This window comes from Passer montanus, unplaced genomic scaffold, assembly GCF_014805655.1.
Source record: "Passer montanus isolate IOZ18808 unplaced genomic scaffold, ASM1480565v1 scaffold174, whole genome shotgun sequence".
NCBI classification, from domain to species: Eukaryota; Metazoa; Chordata; class Aves; order Passeriformes; family Passeridae; genus Passer; species Passer montanus.
In genome coordinates this window covers 186,586-200,921 of record NW_024364715.1, presented here as the reverse complement: position 1 = coordinate 200,921, position 14,336 = coordinate 186,586, and the positions used below count along the sequence as shown (strand labels likewise).

General features: G+C 47.1%; 1 protein-coding gene across 6 annotated transcripts in view; it reads left to right on the top strand.

Annotated features, from left to right (window-relative positions):
* NRG2 (neuregulin 2) overlaps positions 1-14,336 on the top strand; it is a 155,832-nt gene that overhangs the window by 130,345 nt on the left and 11,151 nt on the right. For 3 of the 6 annotated variants that reach the window (XM_039704401.1, XM_039704398.1, XM_039704403.1), the window contains 2 exons: positions 3,826-3,884; positions 11,830-11,853. In XM_039704401.1, the coding sequence (XP_039560335.1) occupies positions 3,826-3,884; positions 11,830-11,853 (83 nt within the window). Of the gene's footprint in view, positions 1-3,497; positions 3,575-3,825; positions 3,885-11,829; positions 11,854-14,336 lie in introns of all 6 variants that reach the window. The other 3 variants (XM_039704402.1, XM_039704399.1, XM_039704400.1) reach the window with 2 other exon arrangements.

Here is a 14,336-nt window from a genome sequence, read left to right as displayed (position 1 = left end):
ATTAAAAGAATGGGATATTTTCCAGCAATAATAGAAAACAGAATCTGGACAGAAAAATCTCTGACCAGTTTTATCAATGGCATTTGCAAGCAATTTTCAGAGGTAGCAATTAGACACAGGGAGATGGAGTTAAGCAAGGGCAGTTTTGGGAGTCTCCACCCAGGCTAGAGAGGGGACAAGGTGCTGTCTGCAAGAGGTTGGTGCAGCCTTGTCCTTCCCCAGGACCATTCCTACAGACACACCCTTGTCCACTTCCCTTGGGAGAGACCCACTGTGCCCCTGTGCGTGCACCATAAACTCCAAAGGTGATATTTGCAGGGAAGTCCACCGCCTGTGAATTCCCTGCAAGAGTTCTCCAAAGAAGGAGGGACTTGGTTTTGCTGGGCCAGCCAACCAGAACCTCTTGAGTCCAACGTGCAGGAAGAAGGATGCCATGATCAAAGACCAACTAACAGCCCTCATCTGCAGTGAGCCTTAACTTTCAGGTGTATCCCTCACTGCAGAAGAGCTGCCCTCACCACGGGCAGCAGATTTTAATGCAGAAGGGATGATCTCTACTGCTCTTCCTGCCCAAACTGGGAGAACCATGTGTCAAGCAAAATTTCTTTCCTTGAAGTCACATCTGGGGCCACAGTCATAAATAATAAATCATCTTCAGCAGTCTAGAAGTTAGAGACAGATTTTAAAAAAAAGGAACCAAAAGCACTGAATGCTCTCAAAGGTCTTCTGGTCACTGCTTCTGCCTGCAGCCTTGCTAATGAGGAGCCAGAACCCAGGTATGCAGGGTGGCACATTGTGTCTTGACAGCTTGTACACAAGCTTGAGAGGTGACAGAAGGTACTCTTGTTCAGGGGGGCATTTTTCCTGTCACTTCTCCCAGTGCTGAATCACTGAGTAACTAAAGATGAAAATCCTGAGCTGTCCTAGACACAGAGAAGAGCTCTTCTCCCCACCCACGCTTGGCTGACTGCAGAGATCTGAAGATGGGCTATATGGTAGCTGTCATGGCATCAAAGCTTCTTTGACACCTTTTTGTTTTGCTTGTTCACTTCTTACCAGTTCCTTTCTCTGGGCTTTTATTTCCTTCCACCAGTTTTCCCATAGTTTTCAGTCTTTCCTTAATGGCATGCAGCCTCAGTCACACTGGAGTTCCAGCCTTAGCTGACCTCTTGCAGGTGTGTACCTGAGGTAATTTTAGCTGCTTTATGACAAAACACCCCTTTTTGGGGTGGGTGGGACAATTGCTTCCATCAGCAGCACACTTTGGTGTACTCGCAACATCCAGGAAATCTCAGATCCCAGACAGATGGGAAGCACGTTGCAAGCTAAACTGGATTCCCTTGAAGACTCTGTGAATAAGTTCCTGACTCCATCAGAGGTGATGAATAAACTTCAGAAAGGATTGGGAAGACACCTTCTCTTTTGGATTCCTTGCTCAGAGCCCAATGCAATCTCTGAAGGGTTTCTCCAGTCTTGGGGCTGTTTTTGTGAGTCTGTGCCACCCAGTGCCTCAGGTTTGTGCTTTTTGATGGACAACAGAGCATTTTCTTCACTTCCCAGCACCAGCTTCCTCTGCTTCATTGCAGGGAAGGTCAAGAAGTCCCATGTCTGATGGTCACCCCTTGGGCTGAGCTTACCTTGGGAGCTGGCTTGGTATGGCTGGTACCTCTCCCTTTCCTGTGCCCCAAGATGAACGTCCAAGAATGAGAAAAAAGTGCCAATTTTTCAAAGATATTTCCCTGGCTAGGGTGTTCAATTTTCAGTTTCAGAAGTGACTTGGATACTGAGAAACTGAAGGGTATGACTGGAGAGCTCAGTGCAGCCTCATGCAGAGCCATGCCCTAAAGGTCTCCATGAGCAGTTTGGGGTGCACAAATAGCCCAGCACACCCCCACACAGAGGTGTGAGCACTGGTCCCAAAAACCCAGATGCTGACCCACATTTGGTCATGGCAGTGAGGGTGCAGCAGGTCTTTTTGCACAGCTGAGGCCTACCCTGACTGCAGTGAAATCCAGCAAGGAATCAAATGCTAAAGCCAGGTCAGTGGATGTCCATGATGAAGTACAACTACTAAAAATCATGGGGTTTTGCATGGAGCACGGACGTAGACCTGGACATGGACATGGGTATGGACATGGACCTGGACACAGACCATCCCCCAGCAGATGCACAGGTTGGGAGCAGTTGCCTGACACTGTGCTGTGGCTGCTCCAGCCTCCTGCTGTCCTTTGAAGTGGTCTGGCCAGGAGCTGAGCCACTGACATCAGATTTGGCTTCTGATTCATCAGTTTTTTATGAGGTGTCTTTCAGTCCCTTCCTTGCTGACCACCTGCAGATCACTGTGGGACAGTGAGATCTTGTGGGTGGCATCTGAGAGTGAGGAAGGTCTGACGTGTGCCAGGTGCAGAGCCTGCAGCTCTGCTCACAAAAAGTTGAAAAACAGATGTTAAAATGCTATAAAGATAAAGCCCCCTTAAGCTCAGAGTAAAGAGAGGTGTGCTGAGAAGGGAGGGAGTTGTGGGACAGGGAGGTGAGAGCTGGGACTTCAAGAAAATTAGGGATACTGTGCAGGACTGTCCAAGGAACCCAGAAGAAAAGATGTGAAGTGATGGAGAGTGACAAGTGCCTGGGAGAGAAGTGTTTGGCCACGCCAGGCTGGGCTCCCATCGCTTCCCAGGCTCACCTGCAGCTGCAGAGGGTGACAGTGCAGAGGGTGCAGGTGCTGCTCACCTGGGTGGTTCTGCAGCTCCTGCTGCCCCCCTGCCCATGGCCCTGTGCTCCCCAGACCTGGCTCAGCTGGGGAGTGCTCTGGGGAGTTACTCATGGGCTGGTGCCAGTGCCTGGTGGCCCTTGACTGCAGGGCACCTTGCCTGCCACCTGAGCATCCTGTGAATGTGTAGCTGGTGCCCATGGGCTGGCACAGCTCGGCCCATCAGGTGACCCAGGCCAGGCCAGAGCCTGAGAGAACCTCTCACAGCATGTGAGACCCCTTCAGCTCAGCTTTCTTCTCTGTCCCTTCCTCTCTGTTAACACAGAGACTCTGCACGTGCTTTCTCTCTAACCACCCCGAGAACACCCTGTGGGTATTCTGGGGTCACCACGGGGAGATGCTTTCCACACCCAACGCTCGCTGTCGCCTCAGCAGCTGCTCACTGCTTTTGGTGCCTCTTGCCAGTCTACAGAGCAGCTCTATGGAGTCTCTGAAAGTAGCATCCAGCCCATCTCAGTCTTCCTGCCAGCTGGGGCTTGCAGCAGGTGAGAAGGAAGGAAGCAGGCAGAGCAGGGCAGAGCAGGAGGGGTTTGGCTGCCTGCTTGAAGACCCAGGCCTAAACCAGAGCTGGAACACTGATGTTGCAGGTGCCTGGTTAAAGCAAAGAGTAAATACGCATGTAAAGCCTTTATTTTTTCCATTCATCACAATGCACTTTTTATTTCTGACCTTAGCCTCAAGAACTGTGCCAGACATGTTCTGTGATTTCTCCCCTTTTCCCCTCCAGATGTCCAAATGGATTCTTCGGACAGAGATGTTTGGAGAAACTGCCTTTGCGATTGTACATGCCAGATCCTAAGCAAAGTATGTTTGAAGACAAAACATGCACCACACTTCTTAAAACCTCCCGGGCACAGCGGTGGATGTAGAGTGCTCTAGTCAGGGATGGCTCTTGGTGTCAGCTTTGGGTAGGGCTTAGGGCTGCAGGTAAGGGTGAAGGCTGAAAGCAGACAGATAGGAGCTGTGGAAGGGATCAGAAGGGGCCTCACTTCAGCCTGTTTGGGTGTCATTTTGCTATCTTGTTTCTCTCTTTCTGGTTTTCTCTCTTCCGGTAGGTGTCCGATCGAATTCACAGGAGACCGGTGTCAGCATTTCGCAATGGTCAGCTTCTCCAGTATGTCTCTTTCTACTTCTCTCTCTCCTTGTTGTTGTAGCTCTGTGTCATGTCCTTAAAGCAGGTTCTTCTGTTCTCCAAGAGCCCTCTTCCTGTCTTGTGCACTGCCAGCTCTGCTTGGTCCTAAGAGGAGCTGTGACCGTGTGCAAGAGGAGAACTGGGGCTCATTATCTCCCCGTTTGTTAGAATGGGCTCTGCTTTCATTTCTGATTGAGCTGAATGCTGCTTGCTCTTTTCAGGCAAAATGCAGACGAGTTCATTTGGTGGGTGTGCTGTGTGAGATGAGCCTGTGCTGTGTGAGGAGCTGGGCCTGCCAGCATTGCTGTCCTGACATGGACTGTGCTGTGCAGGGCAGGATTTGGGTATTTTCCCCGTGCCATGCAAGGCAGGAGGTGGGCATCTCTCCTGTGCTTTGCAGGGCACGATGTGGGCATCTTCCCACCACTCCTGAGAGGGATGTGCGAGTCTCCTTGAACCGAAGGAGGAAACCACAGCCAGAGTGTGACTGTAATGAAATCACTTCACAGTCTGTGGCACAGAGGTCACGCTGGTGGCTGCCACAGCCTCTGGGCTTCTCAGCCCCACTGCCATGCAGGATACAGGATAAACCTGCCAAGTGGGCATCAGACTATGTCCTTCCTGGACACAGAGGTGTTCCTGTCTCTCTGAGGTGGTCAGACAGCCTTGCATATGGGATTGAGCCTAAATACAGTGACTGATCCTTTAATGGTTTCAGAGGGTGTAAATACCCTAAGGCATTTGCACTTAGTGCTCCTCAGTTTTTCGTTTCCAGTTCCTGCAGGTCTCACTTATAGACATAACCAGCTCATGGTGGTCAAGCTGGATGATTTTTCTGGGTCCCTATTCAGTCAGTGTCCCAGCATCAGTGGGATCCTGGTCTGGGAAAGGACCAGAAAGGAGATGCAGTTACAGTGCAGGAAGCCTGTGACCCTTCTCTGACTGTCCCTGAAACCCATCCTGCCTCCACACTGGCTGACTGGACCCACCACAAATGGTGGGTTTAAAGAGAGGCTTTTTAAAAAGAGCCAAAAAGAGGCTTTAATTAGTGGTAACCAGAGGAGAAATGCCTCTTCAGGATGGTTCCTTGATTGCCAGAACGCCTCTCCCACTGCTCCATGAGGAATCCTGCCGTCCTCATCCTGGACTGGAATTGCAGGAGCCTCATTAGCACGTGCTAATAGCTGGCAAGTGCTGGAATTAGACTCCCTTGCATGGAGCATACAGACAAGATGCAAATGGACTTTGTGGGGCCCTTGGGACAGCTCAGTGCTTTTACATTGCCTTTTGTTCCAAATTGGCTTCCAAAGCTGAAACCTCCATTGATTTATCCTCCCGGACTCCAACATCCAAGCAAGCTCTTTTTAAAATGACAGCCCAAAATGTTCTATTTTGATCTTTCACCTGGTGCTAAAGGGTTTCCTTCCCTCCTGGAAGCCCTGGGTGTCAGGGCCCTGGCTGCAGCCAGCAGTGAGGTGCTCGCCCCATGGAGCTGATTTGTAGCATGTTTCATGAGGTGGTGACCAAGGGGCTTAAACATTATTGCTGCCATGCTGCAAAACCAAAACAGGGGTGACAATGAGTTTTATGTCAAGAAAATGCCTTTTGAGAGCATTAATGGCAGGAGTAAACAGCATGTGGTTTTTTTCCCCAGCTTGCAGAATCCAGCTTTTTACAGGACTGAGATTTGTTTTAATTTTATTCACGTGTTAGAAGAACAATGTCAACTTTAAAATTGACACACGTACATTTCCTTACCTCAAGTTTGCTTTAACCACAGCATAGTAAAGTAAAAACAGCTCAACAATCCAGGCTACCTGTCTGAACTTGGATAAAATTCGTATAAGAAGATGATTCATACATGTTTATAGCTGTTTTCACTTTCAGGTCACAGTTGGGTAATATAGATAGCAGCAGCACTGAAGGAAAGCTTGCACTGAACTTTCTGTTTTTCTGAGTGGGAAAAGCATTTCACTCAAGTGTGGACCCTGCAAATGCTTACCTTCTACTTTAATCAATAATTAGGGCACAGCAGAAGTTGCTGATTTTCCATAATTCACTCAATGCTTCATCCCATATGGGTTCTGACAGGTCAAAAGCTGAAACAGATTAAATGAGGTTCAGGCATTTCCACTGGAAATAAAATAGCTCTGTCCTGATTCATGTTTTGAGATCACTGCCAGCATTTGACAGATACTTAAATAAGGACACCTATATTGGTGTTGTTTTAAATGTATTTGGGGTATTTCGGGTTTTCAGACCTAGATTGGATCCTCCTGATTCTTTAATATGAATATTAAATATGACAATGACTTTTATTAGGTATATCCCGGGGCTGACTGAGAGTCTCTGCAGAGTGAGCTAAATTGAAGGTGCTGTTCTGAAAAGATATGGCAGATACTTTGCTGAATTTGGGCCACAGATGGAGATAGTGCAGCATCCCAGCATCCTGCCAGATGTTGTGTGTCCTTCTTTTGGGAGCAGCTTCCTACCTCTCTGGCTTAAACCCTTATTCACATTTTGCTCAGGTAAAACTCCCCATGTTCTTCAGGAGCTCAGGCTGTCTTTGTCTCTTTGACAGGTAGCTCTGGAGGTTTATTTTTCTCTGATTGCCCAAAACACCTGCTAGACCACATTAAGATGAAAATTAGGTGTATTGAGATAGGTTTTCTCATGTGTGATGTTTCTTTATGTTGCTGTTCCAACCACATGAGCAGGTGCCTACTGCCAGCCCTTCTGGATATGTACACCACTGCTTGAAAATGAAGAGAAAATGTTAAGATGGGTTAGTTTTTGGTTTTTGTTTGTTTTTTTCCCATGTCAGACTCACAGTACCAGACTGGTGCACAGAATCTCACTAGGAATTGTATTAGTGGGGTAGCTCAGAGAACCCCAGTCTGTCACGACTCTGTCCACAGATACGGCTGATGGATCATGGTTAGGAGATCACTTTGCTTAGCCTTTGAGTAACATGTGAGAAGAAAACCTTATAGAGGGACATTAAAGCAACATTTAAATCAGTTGAAATTTAAACTGGAGAGAACTAATGGCAGTGAACAGAGGGGGCAGTGATTGTCTGCAGCTGCTGTATGAAACTGAGGAATGCCCTGGCAGATGAGAACAGAGAGAGTTATTTCCATGGCTGATGAGTCATTAAATCCTCTTGCTAAAACGTTTTTCACATCAAGGTCCCCATGGCTCTGTGTCTCCAAAGACAAACCCGTGGGAGCAGCTGCCAGGTGGCTCCTGTGGCTCAGGTACCTGCAGAGCCACAGGGTCCCTGTCCCTGCTTTGGTGGGAATGGAACACCTCAGGCTCTTGCTCCACAGCCAGAGTGAATCCACAGCAGTGGTATCCATGGGCCATTTACCCTCTGCAGCCACATTTTCCTCTCTGCAGGTGCACCTGGGTGGAGAGGGTCAGGAATTCTCTCTGAGAGCTCCTGCTGGCTGCTGGAGCTCCCCCAGTGCAGAGCTGCCTCCTGGGTCCAGCTCCACAGGCACAGCTTGGGCTTGCAGCTTTCCCAGAAGACAGAACCTTGTCCAAAGTCATCCTTCCTTCTCAGAAACCCTTTTTTCAAAGTCATGCTGGGACCTGTGTTTCATAGCTGCCTGCTCTACAGCAGATCGAGATCTGCCTCTATCTTCTCTCTTCTACAAGCAACTTTTCAGGTCTTTGTTAAATCCCCCTGGAGGTTCCCCAGTAACTTGCCAGGCTTTGGGTTGGCTGGTGGTAAAGGTTTTGTACAACATGATGGCAGCTATTTCAGTCCTGGTGCAGCTGAGATCCTGAAAGTTAAATGTGGTCAGCAGGAACATTTATGTTTCCTAAGTCTGCACATTTGGATTCTTTCCACTTGTGATTTATGGAACAATTTAGAAAATTGGGATAAAGTTTTATATTTATGCTTCCCTCTTGCTTGTGGAAACTGAAACTTCATCTTAACTTTGCTGTTTATTCATCTCCACAATTAATCATCACCAATCTGGAGGACAAATGTCATACCATTTATCTTGGTTAGTGAAACATTTTCATCTCCTACTTTGTGATCCAATTAGAATTGCAGGCTGTAGCCTGCCTGTAAACACCCTCAAACAGAGCTGACATTCATATGCAATGTCACCTAGCATATTCTCCATTTTTATCCCATATTTAATTATTGGTTTCTTTACAAATTGAATTCTAATTCTCAATTGGAGCCTTCCTACTGGTCTGCTTGGAAACACAGAGCAGGATTTTCAGGTATCCCTTGGGAGATCAGCTTTGTCTTCAGCCTGGTCCCACCTGAGCTGGCTCCAGTGCTGCTGGCCCAGCCATCGTGGAGCAGAGTGGCGTCACTGGGTGACAGGCTTCTTGTTTTTCTGGAGGATGGTCCCTCTCCCCCAGCACTCAGCAGGCTGTGGCGAGGGGCACCACCCTGGCAGGTAGGAGTGACCCTTCTGGGTCACCACTTCTGGGTGGCCTCTGGAACCTGGCTCCCCGTGCTCAGGTGAGGTGTCCTCGTGAGCAGAGGGATAAATGCACCACTTCAAGCTCTTCTGGGATGGTCTGGATCTGAATTTTAGCTTCTCTGTTCACCTCAGTAATTCAGCAGTGACTTCCTACCTGCTGTGACTGCAATATAAACATGATAAGTGAAAGATTACTTCTTTATTTGACCTAAATTTCTTCTTCCTCCTCCACCTCTCACTCATCTGACCCCCAAACCAATATTTAGCAGCATTTTAAATTCCACAGACATTCTGCAGCTTCCATTCAGTGACAGGGTAACTGCTGACCCCTGAATTACAGGGTGCTGGCTGTGCTTTGGTGTGGCTGGGAAATTACAGGGTGTTTGTGGCTCAGCATGGCAGGGTGATCCCTCTCCCCAGGACACAGCACAGGTTACCCTTGGGATCTCCTGAAATTAATTGCATGCTCATCCACAGCAGATTTTGAGCACTCTGTTGTTACGTGTTTGGACTCTTGATGCTGACCAAATTTGTTTTACTGCTGCAGTACTGGAGAAGGTGACTGGCTGTGGAGCTTGTGGAACATTTACAGACTTCCTGTTCTGGAGATCCCACGTGTCACCCAGCTCTTAACAGAGGCACAGTGTCCTCTGTCCCCATCGTGCCCCCTGTCTTGCATTGCCCTGGGGAAAACCTGAATCTGAGACCTGCAAGTGCTGCTCTTGTCAACACAATTGATTAGCAACAAAATTATCATCAATTTATTATCTTGCTAGTCCTCAGATGTCAGTTCTCCACTTTGTTTCCTGCCTTGGAGCATGCTGTGTGTCCCAGAGAGCATATTTTGAGGGAATAATGTGCAGTAACTAAACTTCTTATCGATGTTCTTGGGCAATCTGAAGACCAAGTGAGCGCAGCCACAGTTTGCACAGCTGCTTGCTAAGGCTTTTATCCTTTTTAATCATCCTATAAATCTACAATTCAGTGAGAATCATCTTGCTTGGGGTGTTACTCTCTACAATTCAGTGAGAATCATCTTGCTTGGGGTGGGGTGTTACTTCTACAGGAATACTTTACATTAAATGTTTTTGTCTGTTCATCTTTTCAAATAACTACAATACATCATAGTCACAAAGTCACTGCAGATGAAGTAAATGCAGGACTTTGTCTTTTGTCTGATGCTGAAAAAAAAAACATTTTCAGAAAGATTCAGGAGGCACATTTGGAATGAGATTTTCCAAAAAACCCTTTCATGTCCCCAGTTCAGGGAGCCTGGGGAGTGCCACAGCAGTTCAGGGTGCTCAGCTTGCCCTGGCCAGGGAGGATGTGTGCAGTGCAGACAGGAGGATGATGATGATGAAGGTTATGAGAAAAATGCTGTGCCCATTTCCTCAGCCTACAGCTGCCATCTCAGGGCTGTCTCACCCCAATTTATCTGAATGGTAGACCTTGGACAAATTGCTTCCAATGGAGCTTGTCCTGTTGAAGCTGGAGAGGAAAAGAAATATGGAGAGGTTTAGATGGCTTGGAGTGACAGAACAAGGGAGAACGGCTTCAAACTGACAGAGAGAGCAGGTTTAGATTGGACATTAGCAAGGAATTCTTCCCTGTGATGGTAATGAGACACTGGCACAGGTTTCCCAGCCAGCTGTCTCTGCTCCCTGAGCCTGGGGAGCCAAAAGAAGCAGCAGCTCTGAGATGAGAGGGGCAGGGGGAAGGCCCAAGCTCCTCGGGTCCTGCCCACCCGCTCTGTTCTCACAGGCATTTCTGAGTTGGCAAAAATCATGAAAATGTTTTGAATTGCATCCATTTGTAGCTGCAGATGTTGCAGAAAGTCCTGCAACAGAGAGGAATGTGTGTATGCAGATGGACCAAGAGCTTTGATTTATGGATGAAACTTGGGGTATCTCTACATGCATTTGTCAGTGTCAGGGGAAACAGCTGTGTGCAATGGGTCAGGGCTGGGTGTGATAACCAGGTGGTTTAGGATGAATATATTCTGTCCAGTTCTTTGCTGCCCACCACATTATGTCCATGTCACTGCCACAAAATGTACAAAAGTACAAAATGACTGTGAAATGCTCTGCAGAGTATGCTGTTCCTTTTACACAAATGTGAGATGTGAAGCAGAGAGCAGCCAGGTTTTGTGGCCTTTAAATTGTACAAAACCTTAAAGAACCCCAGCTTCCCCCTACAAAACCCCCCCAAACATCAGCACTGGTCTGAAGAGAAGAACCTGCTTTAGAACACGTGTTTGCATGTTCTGTAACAATTAGTGCTAATCTCCCCTCCCCCCACGCCTAAATTTTGAACAGCACTGCAAAAGAAAGCCAATATTTCTGTGCAGCAAAAAGCAGTTCCTATGGAAAATATAGTAAATAAATCTGGACATCTCCAAGCTGCAAACAATCTTGTGTGTATGGTGATTGGGAGCAGCAGAGCTCACTTTTGTGTATGGTGGTAAGTATGGAGAACTTTTGTGTTTATGTAAGAAAAGCTGTCTTTAGGTGATGTCTGTACCAGGAAAATGACTGAAATTCAGGATACCTGATGACTAAAATTCAGGATACCTGTTTTGATTCATTGGATAGCTCCTGTGCTTAGCACTGTCTCTGCAAGATGAGCTGCAATCTTACTTGTGCTGAATATGAATCTGAAAGCACATGCCCTGATCTGGGCTTTTTGCAGCACACTAAAACCATGCCGAGCCACGGCAGGAGTGCAGTTTGGAAGGCCACAGGCTTGAGGGGAGCTTTCTGTGCCATTTGCACTTTGGGATGCATTGCCTTGCGCGGGCCCCTCATCCCTCGCAGCATCCGTGGTTCAGGGTGCCAGGGCAGGGCTGGCAGGGCAGGGGCATGGGGGGACTGTGCTGCCAGGGCTGCTGTGCCCCTGGGCTGGGGCTGTGGGCAGCAGCACGGTGCTGGCAAGCCCCAGGCCCCAGCAGGAGCCCTCCCAGCCCCGTGCCCAGCTCCTCTCTGGAGCACAGCCCCGGGCACACCGGGGCGTGGGAGACCAGCCAGGGCAGATTTGCCCTGTGGAAAGGGAATGAATGGTTTTTACCAGGCTCATGCAGTCTCTATGTGTTTTGACCTGTCAGGAGTTGTTTCAGAACAGGTGTACCTTTCCTATTTTTTTTTCTTTTCTTTTTTTTTTTTTTTCCCCTGCCTAAACAGTGAATTCCATATCAGGTACTAACAAACATGGCTCATCTCGAAAGAATTCATAATTAACTGAAAGAATTCATAATTAACTTCCACTGCAATTTGTTTGGGTCTTTCTTTGCATAACATGTGAGTTGTGGTGGGGGTTTGAAATGCTCTGAAGCATACAGTGTCTCTGTGTGAGTGCTGCTGAGCCTACCAAAAGCTAACCTGCTGTAACTGCACAGTGTGTGTGTTTGTATTTTAGAGTTCTCTGACAGACCTGTTTTTCTTTTTCTCTTTCTCTTCCTTGTCTTCTTTCTGCATTGGCAGAGCATCTTGGATTTGAATTAAAGGGTATGGAACAACCATTCATTTATTAATCAGAAGCCATTAAGAGCTTCCAACATTATATTTATGGCTTTAATGGGATGATTAAAAAATCAGCTGTTCTGTTCTCTTCCCTGGCACAAAGATGTTTGGATTGAAAAAAAAAAAAACCAAAAAAACCAAACAACAATCAAAACCAAAACAAAGCAAATCACAAATTCTAAATGCAAACCTATAAAAATGCAGGTGTATTTTTAGCAGCACTTTTTTCTTTGTTCCAAGCAGCAGCGTGGTGTGTGTGGCATGACTGGGATGTTACAATTGCCATACATCTCCATTCAACATGCTTTTGTGTATTTAACTGAAAACTGGGGTCTTGTGTCCATCCCAAAGGTTGCCAGCAGGCACTGCTTGGGGACAGGCAGGCATTCCAGGAATGGGAAGAGAAGTTCCAGAAATATCAGGGCTGTTACAGAAATTGCCATGCCAGACACACTAACCTCCACCTGATCCTGCAAAGGGCCAGGATGAGCTTTGCCATTCCCCCTCCCAAAATTTGGCGGCTTGTTTTGGTTCTTGAGCAGGATGAAATTGAGCCAAGAAAGATGTCATGAGACCAGTTAGTCTAGAGAAGTACTGGGAAGTCAGTAGCTGCCCATGGGAGTGGAGGGTGTAATGCTGAGCACCCCAGTGGCAAGCCTGGGAAAACACTGCAGTAAGTTAAATGCTTTTAAAAATATCCCCTTTGGGCATTTACCTGCTCCTGCCCAGTTACTCATAATCATATTATTTTCTTTCCATTCTCCTCAGTCTGGTTTTAGATATATATCAAGTTATCCCTTGAATAAGCAGTTGGGAAATCAAATCCTTGAGGCAGCTTTTTCCTGGAGCATGCAAGCCAAGAGCAGGGAGGGCTGGTCAGGAGGGAGCAGAGGGGTTGGGCAGCCTGGGATGGTGGAAGGCGCCCCTGGCTTGGCAGGGGGGCTGGAACAAGATGAGCTTTTAGGTCCCTTCCAACCCAAACCATTCAAGGATTCTGTGATGATTCTATGATTGATTACTTAACCTAAAAGCATTGGCCTGGCAGTGTCAGCCAGAGCAGATCTTCACACGAAGATGCTTCAATTCCCTTTGCTAGAGGTATGAGGACACCAGTCTTCCAGTTGTGGATCCTAAATTGCTTTCTGAGGTCCCTGAGGTGGAGGGACATTGACTCACTGAGGCTGGAGAAATGTATCTCCTCTAGTTTTTGCATGCCTGGTTTCTCAGGACTGGTGGGCGTTCCCCCGGAGCAGAAAATGTGGGAATTTCATAGTCAGGGTGCTTCAGAGAAAGCGGTGCTGCTAATGCTAATACACTTGGACAAACCTTAAAATTGAGGATTTTTGACATCCCTTTTTTGTTGACCTTTTGTCCTGTTCCTCATCCATTCCCAATGTCATCACAGAAGCACACACATCCTGTCTGCAGCCATCTCTCCCCTGTCATTCGTCTGTCACTGTCATGCCTTGCTGTGACACCATGGCTGCCCTGTGGCTCTGTTGGCATTGTGTGGCACCACATGGTTTGTTCTTAGTGTTTGCTGCTGTACAAGTGATGCTGCTGCTGATGAAAATGTGTTTGTAGAGCACAGAGACACAAATGGACCTGCTCTGGGATCTTACCTGCTCAAATGCAAAGCTGCAGCGAGCACTCTCTCATTTCCTTTCTGTTATTGTTGAGATGGTTTTGCCCCAAGTGGTTAGGGGAAATGGTCCTTCAATTTGTCTTGTCTCAGGGTTTCTGATTAAAACTGGAGGATTTTCTTTCAATTTTGCCTGTGTGCTATTTGAAAAGTGCCTAAAAATTGGAGGATTAGTTTCTGCAAATGAGCTATTAAAAAAATTAATAACATACAAAGCTTTGCACAGCCTCGTCTGAGGTGTTGCTTGGGCCACTCCCCTCTTCTGTTGAAGAGGGAAATATGTCTCAGTACCAGTGTCTCTGGTCACACAATGTGAAAATACTGTTATTGAGCATCAGCTGTAATGAGATGTTGGGAGCCAAGCTAGATTACTATCAGCAGATCATTCAATTTTTAGTTTGCAGCAGTGATGCACAGCCTCACACTTCTCTGCTTTGTGTAGCAGAGCTGTCAGCTCGAGACAGAGAGGCCAAATCTGCATTTCTGATGAACTGAAGCATTCCCCTGCAATTCAGGTGAAGGTTCAGGACAGTCAGACACACCAGAGTCAGGGTCCCATACTGACATCACTACCAGAACAAAGGCTGGGATTTCAGCCTTGGCCAAAGAATTTTGTCCTGTTATAGGTAAAAAAAAAAACCCGGCCAAATAAACAAACAAAACCCCCCAAACAAAAAACAAAAAAAAAGGAAACACCCCCCCATAGTTTTAATGTCTTTGCTCTTTATTCCTCATCCATGATTCAAAGGGAATTATTTCTGCTTAGGGAAAAGTCTTTATAGCAAAAAAGCATTGCTATTGAAGGATTTTTGCTGAAAACTGACCT